General features: G+C 42.0%; 3 protein-coding genes across 4 annotated transcripts; 2 read left to right on the top strand and 1 right to left on the bottom strand.

Annotated features, from left to right (window-relative positions):
* The first annotated feature begins 1,583 nt into the window (after positions 1-1,583).
* LOC133930658 (2,3-bisphosphoglycerate-dependent phosphoglycerate mutase 1-like) lies at positions 1,584-5,192 on the top strand. 2 transcript variants are annotated; one of them, XM_062377350.1, is made up of 9 exons: positions 1,584-1,942; positions 2,255-2,490; positions 2,607-2,830; positions 2,935-3,053; positions 3,153-3,309; positions 3,613-3,714; positions 3,791-3,910; positions 4,794-4,841; positions 4,954-5,192. In XM_062377350.1, the coding sequence occupies exons 2-8, from the start codon at positions 2,256-2,258 to the stop codon at positions 4,836-4,838; spliced, it is 1,002 nt and encodes a 333-aa protein (XP_062233334.1). In that variant the 5' UTR covers positions 1,584-1,942; position 2,255; the 3' UTR covers positions 4,839-4,841; positions 4,954-5,192. The 2 variants fall into 2 exon arrangements, with proteins under 2 accessions (XP_062233334.1, XP_062233335.1); XM_062377351.1 differs by lacking the exon at positions 3,791-3,910.
* A 684-nt stretch (positions 5,193-5,876) lies between these two features.
* On the bottom strand, positions 5,877-6,707 carry LOC133930227 (syntaxin-22-like). Its single transcript, XM_062376887.1, has one exon. The coding sequence runs from the start codon at positions 6,705-6,707 to the stop codon at positions 5,877-5,879; it is 831 nt and encodes a 276-aa protein (XP_062232871.1).
* A 5,308-nt stretch (positions 6,708-12,015) lies between these two features.
* Positions 12,016-15,732, top strand: LOC133930657 (uncharacterized). Its single transcript, XM_062377349.1, has 4 exons — positions 12,016-12,418; positions 13,079-13,674; positions 13,819-13,905; positions 14,101-15,732. The coding sequence occupies exons 1-4, from the start codon at positions 12,197-12,199 to the stop codon at positions 14,342-14,344; spliced, it is 1,149 nt and encodes a 382-aa protein (XP_062233333.1). The 5' UTR covers positions 12,016-12,196; the 3' UTR covers positions 14,345-15,732.
* The last annotated feature ends 1,928 nt before the right edge of the window (positions 15,733-17,660 follow it).

The following is a 17,660-nucleotide window of genomic DNA, read 5'->3' as shown; positions in this document are numbered from 1 at the left end:
GACCCAAATTCCAGCGACAGAGATCGTCACAGCTCGCACCTGTGCAGTTGTTGTTCATGGCTGCATCATGCGGCTGGAGCGAATATCCTCGGAACAACACGAGGGAGGAGCACAGGTTCGCAGCTGGGAGCTGCAGCACTTGGTTGGTGCCTGCATTCGGGGTAGGTGGTGAACCCGGCCAGGGGTGGCCATGCTGGTCGACAGCGCTGGAACGGTTGGAGCTACTGCGAGGTTCCACGAGCCTCCCCGGCCCGGTCCGTCGTGTTTGGTCAATTCGTCAGTAGTGGCATTCACATGTGAGATCAGTCGTTCCGGAATCCGAGCAAAACCATTCTCTGTAAGAAGAAGAAGCTCGGGTCCTGGCCAACCATCCAACCCAACCCGAGCTGGCCGCCATGTGAGAGGCAGCTGAACGAGCTCCAAGAGTCCAAGGACCAAGGACAAGATCTCGAAGGTATATTCTTTCCTCTGGAGGATTCCACTCGGGCATGTGCTGCGTGATGGTCATCTTCGTAGAGGTGCTAATCAATACTTATATATAAAGCTTCAATTAGAGCGATTCTAGAGTCAAGCAATGTAGCTACTGTTTATATGAGTTATACGTATGTGTGTGTATATATATATATATAGATATAAATACAAATATGTATATATACATATACGTGTAAGTATGTATATATGTATCTATATATTTAGATGTAAATTTTTTTTTGGAAATTCTAGAAAAATAACAAAAGGTATAATAGTTATATTGATAAATCAGTTAAAATAATCTAAAATACAAAAAAAATTAAAACTAAAAAAATATGAAACAAATTTTGTTAGGTTCGTATTACTGTCGTCTATATATTAAAATTATATTTATATATAAAAATAATACTGTTTTTTCTATAACTAAATGAATATGTTAAATATTAATAAATTTATAAATAAATATTGAGATGTCCAAAATTAATGAACCTAATTTTTTTAATTTTATTTTTATCATGTTCGGTCCAACTAAACAGCTGCTAAGTCTGCACTCATGGTTTGGGTTGCTAGCCTGTCATGTCGACCAACGGTGTACATTTTCAGCACCAATTGTTCAACCTAGGTTTCCCCCCTTTTTTTTCCACTGGTCTCTATTGCATTTTTCACGTGTAATACAATATCTCTTACGTCTAAAAAGGTTTTAAGCCCGTTTAGATTCTATTGTTTAACAATAATCTCTACTATATAAAAATAAATTAGTTCGTGTGTCACCTCTTACTTTTATGATTCATCCTCATCTTTCAACCTTTAGATCTCATTTCTGGTAATAGATGTGTGTTTTTTTTTATTATTGAAAGTAAATAAAAATTTTATGAGAGAAATTAGCAGATAATTTTCTCATCTTTTTAGATCTTGTCTGAAATCAAATACCTATCGCTTCCGATACATTTGTTCGGTATTACTTATATAGCATATCTTTATCCTTTAAGTTTATATTTAATATTTATATTTTCATGATAACATATGTCACTTAGCCCATCTTATTAAAAATAGTCTATTTTCATACCCGTTCTCTCGTTAAATGGATGCCACATTTTCATCATTATACGAGATGCCACCAACCCGCAAAACACAATTTTTTCCCCTAACCACATTGATCAAGAACAACCAACCAACCCCTGATTCTTCCTCCTCCAAATAACCATTCCCCCACCCCAAGGACCAAACAAACACGCACGCACCTGCGCAAGAACTCCGGAAAGGGACCAGCCGGAAAAGCAGCAACCTTTTTCTTGTCTCCTTCCTCGGTTTCCTCGTTACTCCCGGGCTACGGCGACCCCCTCGACTCCGCCGTTCTAGATCTCTCCGACGTTCCCTACACTTAGTTTCGCCAAGTTGTTTCCAGGTCTCCAGGAGCCCTACAAAAGGGGGGCCTGGTTCCGTCTGTTTGGTTCCACATTGAGTTCTTGAGGTGCGGCTTCTTGGAGGACTCGTTTTCTTGCTCGTTGTGTGTGTTCTTTCATTTCCGGCATGGTTGCTCTGTTCTTTTGGAAATAAATGCAGGGGGCTGGGGGCGGTCATTAAATGGGTTCATTCATCTAGTTTTGGTTTCTAGGGTAGTTTTGATCCATGGCTTTAAATGTTCGAATTATGGGATTAGTGCAATGTTTTTTCATGATAAAAACTAATTCAAGAATTGCTCAATTTTGCCCTTGAATTCCTTACAAGTACAACTGTACAACCTGCTGGCCAATTGATTGATTTTTTCTTCTTCTTGGATTAGAATGGCTGCGGCTGTATCTCACCACGCGCTTGTGTCTGCCCAATCCCACCAGGGGAATGCCAAGAACTCTAGGCTGCAAAAGAGTACAGGCAATGCGCGCTTGGTTTCTGTAGGAAGTTGGTGTTCAGGCAGCCGGAATTCGGGTTTGGTTTGCGCGTCAGGCTTTCAGTCTTCTGTGGTGGAGCCGACTCAGCTACCCTCTAATGGCAACAGCGGCCACACCCCAAAGAAATCAAGTATTTTTCACAAGTTTCATTAGAATGAACTCTTATAATGGTGGTTTATTGTTTTTTTTTTCACCTTTGGACTGATATATAGTTCTGTAAAGCTGTTATCCTTGTGTGCTTTGTAGGTGAAAGTGCACTTATATTGATTCGGCATGGTGAATCGCTGTGGAATGAGAAAAACCTGTTTACTGGCTGCGTCGATGTGCCCCTGACACGGAAGGGTGTCGAGGAGGCCATTGAGGCAGGTAAAAGGATATGCAATATCCCGATCAATGTGATATATACCTCATCACTGATTCGTGCTCAGATGACTGCAATGCTTGCGATGATGCAGCATCGGCACAAGAAGGTTGTGTATCTTTCCTTCGTTAATTGTTTGAGTAATTTCTTCTAGCATGTGTGTATTCTGTCTTTTGCAATTATGTTTAGGAATTATGATTCATGTATCTCCAGATTCCAATCGTCATACATAATGAAAGTGAACAAGCTCACAGGTGGAGTCAGATATACAGTGAAGAAACAAAGAGACAGTCAATTCCTGTCATAACAGCTTGGCAGTTGAATGAACGAATGTAACAGTTTCTCCCGCTTATTCTTTATTGTGCTAATATAAAATTTATAATATCTGTTTGACAGTTTTCAATCTTGAAACATCCCATGACATTGCCTAGGTATGGTGAGTTACAAGGCCTTAATAAGCAAGAAACTGCAGATCGATTTGGGAAAGAACAAGTTCATGAGTGGCGCCGCAGTTATGAGATTCCTCCGCCAAATGGTGAAAGCCTAGAGATGTGTGCTGAGAGAGCTGTTGCTTATTTCAAAGATCAGGTAAGGTTGCAAGGCTATTTTACACTAATTGAATGATGCACTATTTACATGTACATGGACTATTGGTCCCTCTGCCGCTAACTATCTATATAACACAAAGAGCTTTTGTATCATGAGGTTCCAGAGCTATACTAAGGGATACATTAAATTAATGATTTCTTCTACTGTGCATCAATGTGTTTAGTTTTGTTTCTATTGTGCAGACTCGTATCAAATTTGGGACCTGAATTTTTTTGACTTGTCCTGGACTTGTGAAACTTTTTTCCTAGTTCCATCTGACCCATTAGCGGTTTTTTCTAATAGATTGTTCCTCAACTCATGGCTGGGAAACACGTGATGGTTGCTGCACATGGGAATTCACTTCGTTCAATTATAATGCATCTGGACAAATTAACTTCTCAAGAGGTGATATAGCCTTCTTTTCTCTTTTCTTTTTCCAAAAAAAGAACTTGTTGAATTATATTGAAAGTGGGACCTTTAGGTAATAAGCCTCGAGCTGTCTACGGGCATTCCCATGCTTTACATATTCAAGGAAGGAAAGTTTATTAGACGGGGCAGCCCAGTAGGACCATCTGAGGCAAGCGTATATGCTTATACCAGGGTAAGAGGCTTCACTGTTTTAGTCTTTTCTGATGAAAGCACTCAACTCCCTTCCAAAACTAGATCTAGAATTATTAGAGGAAACAAATTGCTGAGCACAGTGCACTTCAAATAAATTGACTAATGCTCATAAAGAAAGAGAACTTTTCTGCTAGTTAATATCTGGATGGTCACAAAAATGCACGTGGTTATGTTTGTACATGAAGCAACTTAGGTCCTGTTTATTTCAGCTGTAGATTGTGAAAATCAGCTTATGGATTGTGGATAGTAAGAAGCTGGATTGTAAAATCTGGATTGTTAGAATCTGGTGGAAAGCAGATTGCTGAATTGTTACAATCTGTGTGTTGGATTGTAACAATCCAGCTTTTTCACCCAGCTGTTTGTTTCAGCTTTTAGATTGTGATTAGAATCCAGCTTTTACAATCTAGCTGTTTGTTTCAGCTTTTAGATTTTGATCACAATCCAGCTTTTATAATCTGAAACAAACAGGGCCTTAATATACTGTTGATTTTAATACATTTTTTCATTGCAAGAGTTATGATTGTTTATTCTGCATTGCTGTTAAATGTAGAAAGAAACACATAAGCATTTAATTTGAGTAAGGTGGGATTTTTATGTTTGATGTCGATAATTTTGTCGCTGTGACCAAATCTTTAAATAAGTAAGCACTTTTGCTTTCACAATGTTAAACTCTGTTTGTCAGGAGGTAGCCATGGTTTTTTCTTCAAATTTTCAACTGTATTACATATTCCTTTATGTTGTATAGGATAATATGTCCATATTAGCCTTTCTCTGATGGCTATTGGTGCCCTTTTTTTTGTTCCTTGAGATTTGGCTGGCTGTTTGTTTACTTCTGAGTGTTCTATACATTAATTTGTTTGCAGACCTTGGCTAAATACAGACAGAAGCTGGATAATATGGTTCAGTGAAAGGTCAGTGAATAATGTAACTGTCCGCTCCCAACATGTTTTGCACTTTGACGTCTTTTCAGGCTTTCCACTTCAGATGTAACAAAGATTTGATGAATATGCCTTTATTTTTCAGAGAAATGGTCAAATAAACTTTGACACCAGCAGCATTTGTGACCAGGAGAGAACTCATCAACTGTGAACTTCTTTTGTAACAACGAATCCATATTACTGGTTTAGAATGGGGTAGATGCAACATAATATGTACACTGAATCGAGTTTATTGAGGGGGATGATATACATTGTTTTTCCAAATTTATGTTTTCTCAAACATCTTTATGCTGAGACAGACTGATAAAATTCTTGATGCTGATAGACACGTGCGCATTTCATCGTGCAGCTCCATGTGGACCATGTCCTATAAAGGCTAACACCAACACACACACACACACACACACACACACGTACACACACACACACACACACTCACACACACACATACATACATACATACATACATACATATATATATATATTAAAACATTATATATTTTCTTTTCTGTGAGGCTATGTGGAAAATCATGATGTTTTTTTATTTAATACTGAATATTTGATATTCGCAGACAAGTTTGTAAAAGTAAAGTCCTCTATTGTGTATGTGTGTATTAAAATGAACTAGTATTATATATTATATTTTCATCGAAAAGTTTATCTTAGAATTCAACTTTTCAAAATATCCAGTAGGCTATGATGGAAAAAAGTATACAAATGGAGCTTCGTTCATGCACGGTTAAACATCAAATTTCTCCTCTTTCTTTCGAACAATAAATTCAGGGTAAATTGGAGCAAATCACTCGCATTTTTTTGCATAATTCAGTCATCAGTCATGCAAACATTTCCGTAACCAAGGCACTATGAACCTCCACAATCCAGGATTACATAACATACATGTTCCCGATTGAGCGCTGAACAAAACAACGAAATAATTCTTCAGGCGAGCTCATGGTCCAGATTCTTTGAGCCCCTGGTATCGTCACGCTACTAACATCTAGCAACTTACTACGCTAAAAGCACTACAACTATGAACATGAAGAGCCCAAGAACAGTCAGCAACAAGCACTTCATCGACGAGCTCGACTGCTGAGTCACCACGGCTTCCGAGATCTGCTCGTGTGCCTTACTAGTCTCCATGGCGGCTGTCTCCAGGTTGGACTCGACGATGTCAATGGTCTCGTGCTGGTCATGGACTAGCTTAGCGAGGTCTCTGACGATCTCGTTGATCTCGTTGATCTCCTGCTGAATCTTGAGTATCTCCTGCTCCCTCTCCTGTACAAGAGCCTCGTTGAAGGTGATCTCGTTGTCCAGAAGGACCAACTCTTGTGTCCTCCTTGATTCTACGAGCTGCTGTGTTTGCGTGGTGCGATGCTGACCGGCCGATGTCGCAGCGCCATTATTCGGATATGGTCTTGAGTGAGAAGCGTGGCTCGGCGCCGGAGGACCAAACGGCGTACGGTAGGAGGCAACAGAGGTTTCTTGACGGTCTGCCTCGACGATCCGCCACTGCACCCGCTGGAACTCCCGCAGCGCGGCCTCGAAGTCCATGGCCAGCTTCGGCCCGACAGCGGCCGCGGCGCCGGCGTCCGCCAGCCTCCGCGCCGTGTTCCGCGCCAGCCGCGTGGCCTCGGCCCGCGTCCTCCGGATGCGCTCGCGGAGGGCGCGGGCGTCGCCGCCGACGCCGGGCGCACCGAGCGCGTCGGCGAGGCGCCGGAGCTCGGACACCTTGGTGTTGATCTGGAAGACGCTGTGCGCCACCACCGCCTGCGGCGGCGGCGGGGGAGGACGGGGCGGGAGGCCCGCCTCCAGGTCGTGGAAGGTGTCCTGGAAGCTCATCGGCGCGGCGGCGAGGGTGATCGGATACTCGTGTTGTTAGCTGCCGGGAGTGTTTCTTTGCTGCCTCTGACGGTCTGCCGGGGAGTGGGGGTTGTTTTTAACGACGGTGCGGCACTGGTGAAGGTTGGAACGCAGCCGAGTCGGATTCAGTCCGATACTTTCTCGGACTTGGGATAACTCGAAACGGAAACGGCGATCCTTCTGTCCACTCCCAGTTGCCAGCGTGCGCGCGATGGGAAGGGGCGCATCGGACGGCGACGCTTCGCCAAACCCAGGCTCCATTTCCCGAGCTGCACGAGGCAGGCAGAAAATTCTCTTCGCTGGTGCGCACTCTCCATTGGCCTCGCTCGTTCTCCGACCGGCCGGGAGGGCAGTTCAGTTGGGAGCCATCAATTGCTGCGCAGCAAGGGTACATAGGCAGGTGTCATGACCGCGCTGCCAAGGAGAACTGAATCACTTTGATGGCTGGGATTGATACCCTTTCGCTGCCAGATCAACAGCCAGAGGCGTCACACCGATTTCTTCCGTCTTGTTTTAATTCCCGGTTGCCACAGTTAATGCAGCTTTAGCTGCTGGTTACTCCATCCGTTTTGATACTTTGGGATGGTCATCGTAGGCTAGTCATCGGTGACGTGTCAAATTTTGATTCATCACCAATGAGTAACTCATCGGTGATAGGTTTTATAGGTCTATCATAAGTGACGAGTCAAATTACGATTTGTCACTAATTATTTTATTCAGAAATACAGAAAATGATCCAAACATTGCAAAAAAAATTATTTTTATTTTATTTTTCTCTTATTTTTTTCTCACTTCAGAAGCACTACAATATGAACTATTGTATATTTCTGCTCAAGTTTGATATAAGAGGTAACGGCTATGGATATAAATGCTCGTTTCGAAAACGGTGTAGAAACTTTCAGAGACGAGAACTCAATCTTTCAAGCCATTTTAGGCCTCAAAAAATTCGCCGAACCCGACGAAGTGGAGTAGAAACAGATGTAACTTTTTTCTGTAGATGTCCGTAAAGTAAAAAAAAAACGTCGAAATCGGAGTCCGTATACAAAAGTTATGATCATTTAACCGAAGGCACTTCGAGTCAACTGATTTTTATGTCTATTTTAAAATTAACATTGGTGACAAGTCACAGTGACCCGTTACTTATGACCCTCAGCAAAATAGTTAAAATGATCTTTTATCCGAGTCCCTTCAGGACGCACGCGAGGTTGAGGTGGTCAGGCAGCTACGCGCGCGAGGGGTCGTCGCGAGTTCGATTCCTACGGAGCGCACATTCTAAAAACAGCCTGAAAAATAGGTAGAGACACGTGGTGAGTGGTGATAAACCTGAGTTGGATTGGCTTAGGTGAAAAATAATTTTTTGACTTTTTTTTCACGTCCAAAAAACACGTAAACCATATATCAGTCATAAGTAACAGGTCAACAAACAAATCATAAGACCTGTCACCAATAACCTTAATAAGTGACGGGTCAAGTTTGACCCGTCACCAATAACCTTATTGGTGACGGGTCCCTACCTGTCACTTATTACATATTATCAGTGACGCGTTTGGGGTAACGGGTGCGGGCCCTGTCACCCATGACGATTATAATCCGACATCCTTGTCTATTTTTCACGTAGTGTACGAGCTTGGAAAGTTTAAATTAGGCCAAAGGGAAAGTTACTATGCTGGAGTTACTGTGCATTTAGGCTTCATTGTAGTGGTCTTGGGCTGCATCGTAGGTTACTATGCTGAAGTTACTGTGCATTTACGATCGGAGGATGAACAGAGCTTCCTTCACGCCAAACTCGGAGCGGCAGAAACGCGGACGCCCTAGGTTGGACGCCGGAACCATGCATGATCGTCCTTCTCAAACAACAGATCACATAAACTGAAACAAGTGAACAAAAAAGGTGAGATGTCTTCTCGTTCAAACAAACAATTCGTCACATTGTGCGAACTGGATCTCACAATGTGCGTCTCTGATGTGCCCTTTTATATGTTTGCAGGCTTGCGTCATGTCCGGCGTCTACGCCATGAAAGGGAAGGACTTCAACGGTTCTGGTTAGTTATCTCTGATCAAGTTGCTCATTTCAGTCTCAGTTTTGTAGCTCTACCATGATTCGATTTCGCTTTCGCATTCTTTTTCATAATAGGCGCGGATATGTCTGGTGTTGCCCATAATCTTTTCGGACAATTTAATCCAACACAGTGCAATGAAAATTCATCCAGAGAGAACTTCATGGAATAGTTATTTTAATTTCTTGCTTACGATGTTTCAGATTCACAGAATTGCAGTGCCCAGATAGGCGAAACTGTAAGGAAGAGTGCGAGCCTAAACTGCGTGGATTTGCCGGCCGATAGGCGAAACTGTTAGGAGATATACGCGCGTGACTGCCGCTGGACTGCAGGGCGACGAGCCACAGCACCATGCTCGGTCCAACGATGGAAGGCGACAAGCACGGTCCATTGATGGAAGGCAATCACACGATGACCAAACGTATACATGGCAAACAACCAACAGGCTGTTATCCTTTCCATGTTTAGCTAACAGCCTTGCATGTAATCTGCTGATTTGTTTTCTGGGTTGTCTGTGTACTCTATATATGCCAAGATCGGCAGGATAATGGGTAACTGCGATTTTGCCGACCATTATTATCTGCAAGTATCGGTAATTAAGAGCATCCCAAGAGACTCTTTAAAAGTCACTCCCTGTATTCTTATATAAGTATATAGAGAATCTTTCCAATAATATTGGCTCCTAAATCTCATTCCTCTCTAACAGACTCTTAGTACTTTATTCTCTATATTTTCTCTTATGTGTCATCGACGGGTGGGTCTCACCCGTCATCTCTCTCCCATCTCTTTTCTCCATCCCGACGAGGAGGACATAGCTCCACGTGCTGAACTCCCATAGATCACTGCAGCCGATGAGGATGGTGATGTAGCACCACTCGTGTGCGACGAGGATGGCGAGCAGCTGCAGCCAACAACTCCCGCAGTGCACCATATTACGACGAGTTGGCAGGCGGTGATCTCACAGCGGTGCGCTGAAGCACGATGGCAAGCAGTGGCGCGGTGTTATTGCAGAGGTACGAGTCAACGTGCACAGGAGCTCAGGCGGGTCGGTGAACCAAGATGGAGGCAACGTCTGGCATATCCTGGGACAGCTGAAGGTGAGGCCAACGAAGAGTAGGCCAGCTCTGAGAACCGGCGACGTGGAATCCGACGAACGGCTAATAGATCGATGTTGAATCACGACTGCGGATGGATTGAGATGGATTGAGTTTATAAACCCACCAAATTTTGAGGTTATTTCACAAACCCACTATTACTCTGGCTATTATCTCACAAACCCACCATTTTTCCCTCAGCTATCAGTTTTGCCGTTGAAATATACTGTTCACTGATACTGTTTATGGGAGTGCGATGGTCTTCTACTTCTCTAAAAATCCTAGAATTTTTTGTACGTGTTTCATAATTCGTGTGTAACCTATTTTAATTAGATTAACTAAAAAGACTATGTAGAATTTAAACTAAAATTCTTAAAAAAAACTACTTTTATAACTTCTAATAATTGTTAGTGTCTCAAATAAAATCCTAAAAATCTGAAAAAAATTCACTAATATTCTACTTATATGATGGAATAATTTCTAAAATTATTTTTAGACCTAGGTTATATGGTGAAAAAGTGAGTTCCTTTGCAATGTTTTATTTATATGAAGAATATTAGTGAATTTTTTCAGATATTTGGAATTTTATTTGAGACCCTAACAGTTGTTAGAAGTTATAAAAGTAGTCTTTTTTTTGAGGAGAATTTCAGTTTAAATTCTACACATGCTTTTTAGATGAATCTAATTAAGATGAGCTGCACATAGATTACAGAACACATACAAAAATTCTAGGATTTTTGAAAAAAACAGCAGACAATTGATTTTTTTAAACAGAAAACCACCTACTATGAACACCACCGATGAACAGTAGATTTCAACGGCAAACTGATGGCAAAGGGAAAAATGGTGGGTTTGTGAGATAATAGCCAAAATAATGATGGGTCAAATGGTGCAAAACAAGTAACTACGAAGCAATTGCTCGCTAACTTGAGCACATGCATCATGGCCTTGTAGCACTGCACTCTATCCAGAACACCAAAGACGTAGATGGGGAATCCTGCTGGATTAGACTGTATGCAACAATTAATCCTTTAGTTACTACTCGTTCATTTTATATATAGCGGCACGGCATGTAAAGTTTGAAGCTTGTATTTATATGTTTTTGGTAAGGAACAAATATCATGTTCAGATGTGTCTGTAAGGCCAAAGATACTACATTCGGCTAAAAAAATAAATCAAATTCATCAACCAAGAAGAAGAAATGAAAACCAATTTATTGTGTTTTCTTCCATACTCTGTCTTAAATGTTTTAGGGCTGTTTATAAGGCATTGACAAACAAATATTCACTATAAGATATGCTTTAATGTGTTTCTATTATTTGAACATAACAAATACGCTTTTTTCTCACGCGTTAAACTAATAACTTTTTTCCTCCTATATTTATTGGTATGCACCCTACTTCATTCACGCTATTGACTTTGGGTTCTTTATATTATTTTTATTCATTATGATGCTCAATGTTTACATTTTCTCTCCATTCACTTTACTTATTATTAATTTGGTATGGTCTAGCTAGCAACCTAGTGTTTTCTAGGTTGATGACACCTGATTTTTCGATACTATCCCTAATACTTTCCTCCACCCACCGCTCCCGCTCCCGATGTCACCGTCTCATAAACTTCTCCTACGCCAACAAGCCTGAGCCCTCACTCCCTCCCTCATCTCCTCTAGAGAGCTTCTGCACTACGCCCTCCCAATGCTTCATCCACCTTTTTTTTTTTTTTTTTGTCTTTGGTAGCTTCTACCACCAATTTTCGCCACATTAATATGTCTTCGATGACTGTTGCTTAGATGTCCTCGTTAGCCCTCTTACCATCCCTTTGAGCTTGGAGGACATGATGAATCCCGGGCCTTTAACTCCCAACTCCAAACCCTGACACTAACTCATCAACGAAGTTCACCGTCGTATGAGCAGAAAGAAGGGCCAACCAAAGCACACATCTAAAAAGCACATGGTGAGGTGCAAAATTAGGTATTGGAGGGAGGAGAAACACCCGAGAGAGATTGAGCAAATCCGCTCTTAGAATTGGAGGCAAATAAAAAATAAAAAGCACATAGCTGATGCCGCTTCTTGTTGTAGCTTCCGATCTCAACCGTCCATCGTTCGCCTCAACGGCTACCGCCTACCACCATTTAATAACGCCTCGGTCAAAAGTCAAAACTCATCGCGAGCCCTACCATGGCAGGCGGCGACCAAAGTCCCTTAAGCAAGCAACTGCCCTTCCATGGCCGGCGGCGACCAAAGTCACCAAATCCAAACCCCAACACTGACCAGTCCTCCGTACCCTCCTCCTCTTCCCGCTCTTCACGCCGGCGATGGCGGCGTGGCCCAACCCGGCGCTGCCGCTCCTCCTCGTCGCCGCGCTGCTCACGTTCGAGGACTGGCTCACCACGCCCTCCTGCTCCGGGGGTCCGCCCGCCGCCCACGCCTCCGGGGACCTGAGGGCCATGATGGTCGCCGACCTGATGCTCCTCGGATCCGACGCCTCCTACGCCGACCGGTTCTTCCGGGACCACATCATGTCCAAGTTCTTCGCTGTGAGTGACCAGATTCAGATGCGACCTGTGCATTTAGTCTCTTGTAGCCGCACGTTGGGCTAATGCATCTGCAAATTCGCCGCTCTAGATTGCTAACTAATGTAGGTCGTTTTATACTTATGCATAAGAATAAAATAGATCAAATAACCTTGTTACCTTTTATTTATTTTGCATTGGAAAAGATAACTCATTCATTTGTGAGAATTGTAGCATTTATTAAACAAGTGCAAGACGGGAACAAAAGAGAAAAAATGCATAAAGTTCGAGAATAACTTATATTTAGAGAATAGTTGAGGAGGCTAAAACGACCTCCATTTGCAATCAGAGGGAGTATGGTGTAGTTGGATCTTTCGATATGTGGTCATTTAACGGGTGCATTTATTATTGCACTTGATTTAGAGAAATTTTGATCAATAACATTCTGTCTAGCTGGTCATTACTCGTTAACTTTGAAAAATTGCCCTATCTGTCGGTCTAATCTCAACGGGTGCTACTTTTTAGTTTTGAAGGAATGTACTAGATTAGGGATCTGGGTTATTTATCACCAAAGTTCAAAGCTTGTGTAACGTGACGATTTATGGACTTTTGGATGAGTAGTATTGAATCTTTTGGTAATTGCTATGTGCAAAAGTTTCATTTGCTTTGTTATGTTTTCGCTAGAATTCTATTCAAACTTTGAAGCCGGATATGATGGTAGTCCTTGGGGACATCTCAGCAAAGGGTTCAATGGTAATGGAGCACAAATGGATATCTGTTATAGAACAGTTTGAGGGGATATTGGGGCGTTATACTAGTCTTCCTCTTCATATTGCATTAGGCGACAAAGATGTTGGCACTTGTGCCACTTTGGAGGGAAAATTTGTGCACCGCAGGGCCAAGCATTTGCCAGGATTGGATTCAAGTGGTTGTGGTGCTTTTGAGATTAGTAATGTAACTTTTGTATCGCTAAATGCGGTTGCACTGCTCTGTGGCAACAATGCCTTGCGGTTTGGCGTTGAGAAGTTTATGGAGAGGGAAAACCATCATTTCCAAAGTGAAAGGGTGAATGAAGCAGAATATTACCCTTTGGGTTGTGAAAAAAGAGAAAGTTTCACTGACATTAGTTGGAGGCAAAACAGCATGAAATCAGGGTCAGGTCCTGTCATTCTGCTCCATTTTCCACTGCATAAGTTTGATGGAGAAGTTACTGGTGTTCCCACATTTTCGGAGGCAATTGTCTCAGATTATTCATCACTTTCCTCAAGCTCAAAACAAAGGTAAATCATCGGTAGTACATGTGTTATGAGTAGAAGCTTTAGTCCTTTGCTCCTGTGAAATGATAAGTATTGTGTTAATGTTATTTATGTAGCTCCGAATTGGTGTGATTATTATATCGTGACATGCTATTTGAAACCTTGCAGTGGAGCTAGTGGCAGGAGTCCATATGATCGATTACATACCCTTCCTGCAAATTCAACTCAATATATTCTTCAAGCACTTAAACCAAGGTGAGCCCTACTTATTGGCATAGGACTTGATAGTTGCACAAGAAAAGTGTGTAGCTTTGGATTGAACTACCTGTTATAGTTGGCTGCTGTGTTATGTTTTGTGTGGTTATTGTTTTCAAATTCCTGTTCATAAAAATTATGTTTGCTTTCTTCAGAACGGCATTCAAAGTCCTAATCTCATTTCTATTTCTACAGGATTATATTCAATGCTCATGCTGGTAGCTTCTCAGATTTTGTTCATGCTGATGGAACACAGGAAGTAACAGTACCAGCTATGACATGGAAGACAAGAGGAGTGCCTGGTTTTGTCATTGCTACATTTGATGCTAAAGGGGCCGTGACTTTGAGGTGCTGTTATTTAGCTCAGGAATGGCATGTAATTATGGGATATTTATCATTCTTGTGCCTGACAGCTCTTGCAGTAAGATGGTCACATTGATATGAAATGAAAGGTCAAATCTTACGTCAAGGTACTTGTGTTGCTTATATCACCTTTTAATACTTATTGGATTCACATAAATTGATTTCCTCCATGATATGTTGCCATTTCTAGTGATATTCCAATGTCACATTTTGAAACCTTGATACAGACTTTAGAACTAGAAGCTAGATTGGTTTATTGGCCTGTTATCCTCTTTGTGTCCAACTAGTGCAAGAAAGCAAGATGGTGTTTACTGTCCATGGGAACTTTTGTTATACTGACCACGATAGGGAGCTTGAAAGATTTGCCACATGGTTCAGAGCCAACCTTTTCCATTTCTGATCAGTGTGCCTGCTGCTGGCTTGTAGATTGTCTGTGTAGTTCATGTGGCATGGCTTCCTACCCCTTGAAATGAGGATAATATTTTGTCCACTAGCGCTTTGATACTGTTACCAAGCTTCATAAGGATCCTGTATTTGGTAAACTCACTATGCTTTCTTGTGATTTAATTACTAGCACATTTGGGTTTACTAGTTTAGTTACTATGCATGACGTAATTATCAGATTTTTGTACTGTTTGACTAAAATTCTTAAACAAGGAGCATATATCTTAGCAGGCTTTTGCTGTGTGGACTTGAGTCAACTTCCCCACTACTATATGGGAATCTGACCGATAAATCACAGCATCTTCATGGTGACTGACGCATGCAGCCTTGCAGCCCACTGGGCCCAGACACAGTAGCACCAAGAGCAGTGGCTTCTTGCCGCAGCTGCAATGCTCGGGATGAGGCTCTGCTGCGTCGCTGGGAGTACCAAGTCAAACTTCTCTCCCTGTTCTGCCTGCAGATCTTCGACACCTTTGAAGCAGCTGTCGACATTATGGCGCCATCTGACTGCTCAATCTGTTATCTCAACAACCGAACAGCAATGTGTCAAACAGTATGCAGTGGAGTGTTTAGTGTATAGTGCAGAAGCTCAGTCTCGGGTAATTCTTCCAGCAAGGGTATAAGTTGCCCTTCGCGTCCTGATACAAACAGCTGCATGTCTGCTCCTGCGTATTGATTACTTTGCTTGCTAGGAATTTCTTACTCTCTGCCTGTGGGGGTCTCTGAAAATGTTTGTACTGGGTGTTCCTTTCTGCCAGAGTGCCAGGCCGTTGTTGTAGATTGATCTAGCCACTGTTTCCAATACCATGCTAGTTGTACAAATGTATCTCCATTCAAGAAAAAGTTGTACAAATAACAAATGTGGCATCTCATGAAGATAAAGGCGAATCCGAAGTTTTGGACAACAAATGGACATCCTCTGAACCATCTCTCCATGTTCACGCTGCATTGTCGTCATTGAGTCATACTAAGGCTCGATCTGTTTGTTCGTTCCTTTTTAAAAAAATAATTAGCTCTAACAAATTGTTGGGTGATTTTTTCTTTCCTTTTTGAGTGTGAATTTGTGGGTGACTAGCTAAATGTATGTACATTGTAACGAAAATCTAAATATTAGATATGGTAATATCAAATACAAACTAAGGTATGGAGATGTTAATGTGCCGTTAAAGTACTACCGAACGAATACGTTAAGAGCTATGTCGTAGTTTGATTTTAGATGGGATCTAAAAAAGATAAGATCATCTACCAATGTTCCTCCTATTTTTTATTTATTTTCATTTATAAAACGAGTTACATATCTGTAGTCGGTAACGAGATGGAGAGATTGGATGATGAGGTGGATAATAAAATTGGATAAATTATTTAAATTTTAAAGGGTTTTACTAGATATGAGAAGATTAAAGAGAAGAGGTAATATAAGAACTAATTTGTATTTTATATAGTAGAGATAACGATAAGAATAAATTGAAAAAAAAAATGACGGAAGGCAGAGATGATAGTGGGCCGTTAATGGGACAACACTCACCTCAGGGCCTAGTGAGAGTGGGCTGACCCGATGCAATTGTCCCCTGTACGAGAGAGCTTTTTATCCATATATATTTATTTTTCAATATTTATAAAAATATATATCTATTTTAAAATAGTATACATCTTGACTACTATTAACCCGTTAGAAGGGTGATAACAAGTGTCACCTATCACCAAACCCACAAGTGATATCTTTGCTTTCACCTGGAGCCATAGGAAAAGGTGTCGTATCTTTCTACATATGCGCGGCTTGCAAATGTTGTATGCACATGCTTTTCGCTTTGATCTTTGTAATCGCATGCATGAATGCTTTTTACGAGCCGAAAAAGGTGTTGTGTGCATGTTTTTCGCTTTACAACAGCACCTATAAGCTGCTTATTTGTAGAAAAAAGTGTCGTTAATTGATGTATATCTTTTATTGGGTTTAGCAGAGTCTAATAAGTAAAGATGTCGCTCGTTGGTTAGATAACATATTGATGTAGGTGTTATATTGGTCGGATTTTTTAATTTCTGATTGTTGCGTCGTGAGTCTCACACTGTCACTTTTTTCAATGGACGACGGTAGCTTAGATGTGCAGTATTTTGAAATTGACGTGTATTTTTATAAATATTAAAATATATAAATAAAAAATCCCGTACGAAGGCCTAATAGACTATGACGGGTGGGTCCTGGAGCGCATATGCCGGCCATATAAAACGCACGAGTAAAACCCTAGATCCCAGTGTCGCACTGCCCACTAGGCCGCCGCCACCCGCAAGTCCCCAACACTCCCTCGGCCTTCCCTCCGCCGCCGCCCTCAGCTTTTGTCGAGCTCCAAGCACCGCCGCCGGCACCTCCCAAGTCCCACGCGGAAGGTACGTCCTCTCCATGCCTTACATCCTCGCCTCGTGTGGATCCTAACCCGTGATATAGGTGGATCTAGTTGTTTGTCGCTGCCGTTTCCGTAACAGAGGTGTGGATTTTGTGAGTTCCTGTGATCACTGTGTAGCGGAATGTGTGCTCCGTAATGGTTTGTAGCTGCTATCTGGGTGCTTCCGTGGGCTGTCGTTGCTATCTGTGTGATGCCGTGAAAACCGTAGTGTGATGCCGTGAAAACCGTAGGAGAAAAATATTGGTTGATTGTTTTCGGGGGTAGGGGCCTGCCGGGGACCAGGAAATGGGGGGTTTCCTAGTCCCTCCCGTGGAATGCCCCCGTTGCCATCCCCAATGCTAGCCACGGTAATGGTTGGTTACATTCATCTTGTGGTTTGTGCTTTCTTTCTTGTTATTTGTCAGTAAGGTGAAATGAAGCTGATATGTGGGGAGTAAGTGTGATTATCCCCTACGAAAGTTGAATCCATTTGAGCTAGAGTTAACTTTACTTACAAGTTGCAACTAGAATTAAAACAGAGAGCTGGAACTGGAAGTACCAACTTGTTCA

This window comes from Phragmites australis, chromosome 10 (assembly GCF_958298935.1).
Source record: "Phragmites australis chromosome 10, lpPhrAust1.1, whole genome shotgun sequence".
Lineage (NCBI taxonomy): Eukaryota > Viridiplantae > Streptophyta > Magnoliopsida > Poales > Poaceae > Phragmites > Phragmites australis.
Note: the sequence above shows the minus strand (reverse complement) of the source record. Positions and strands in the feature narration are given on the sequence as shown.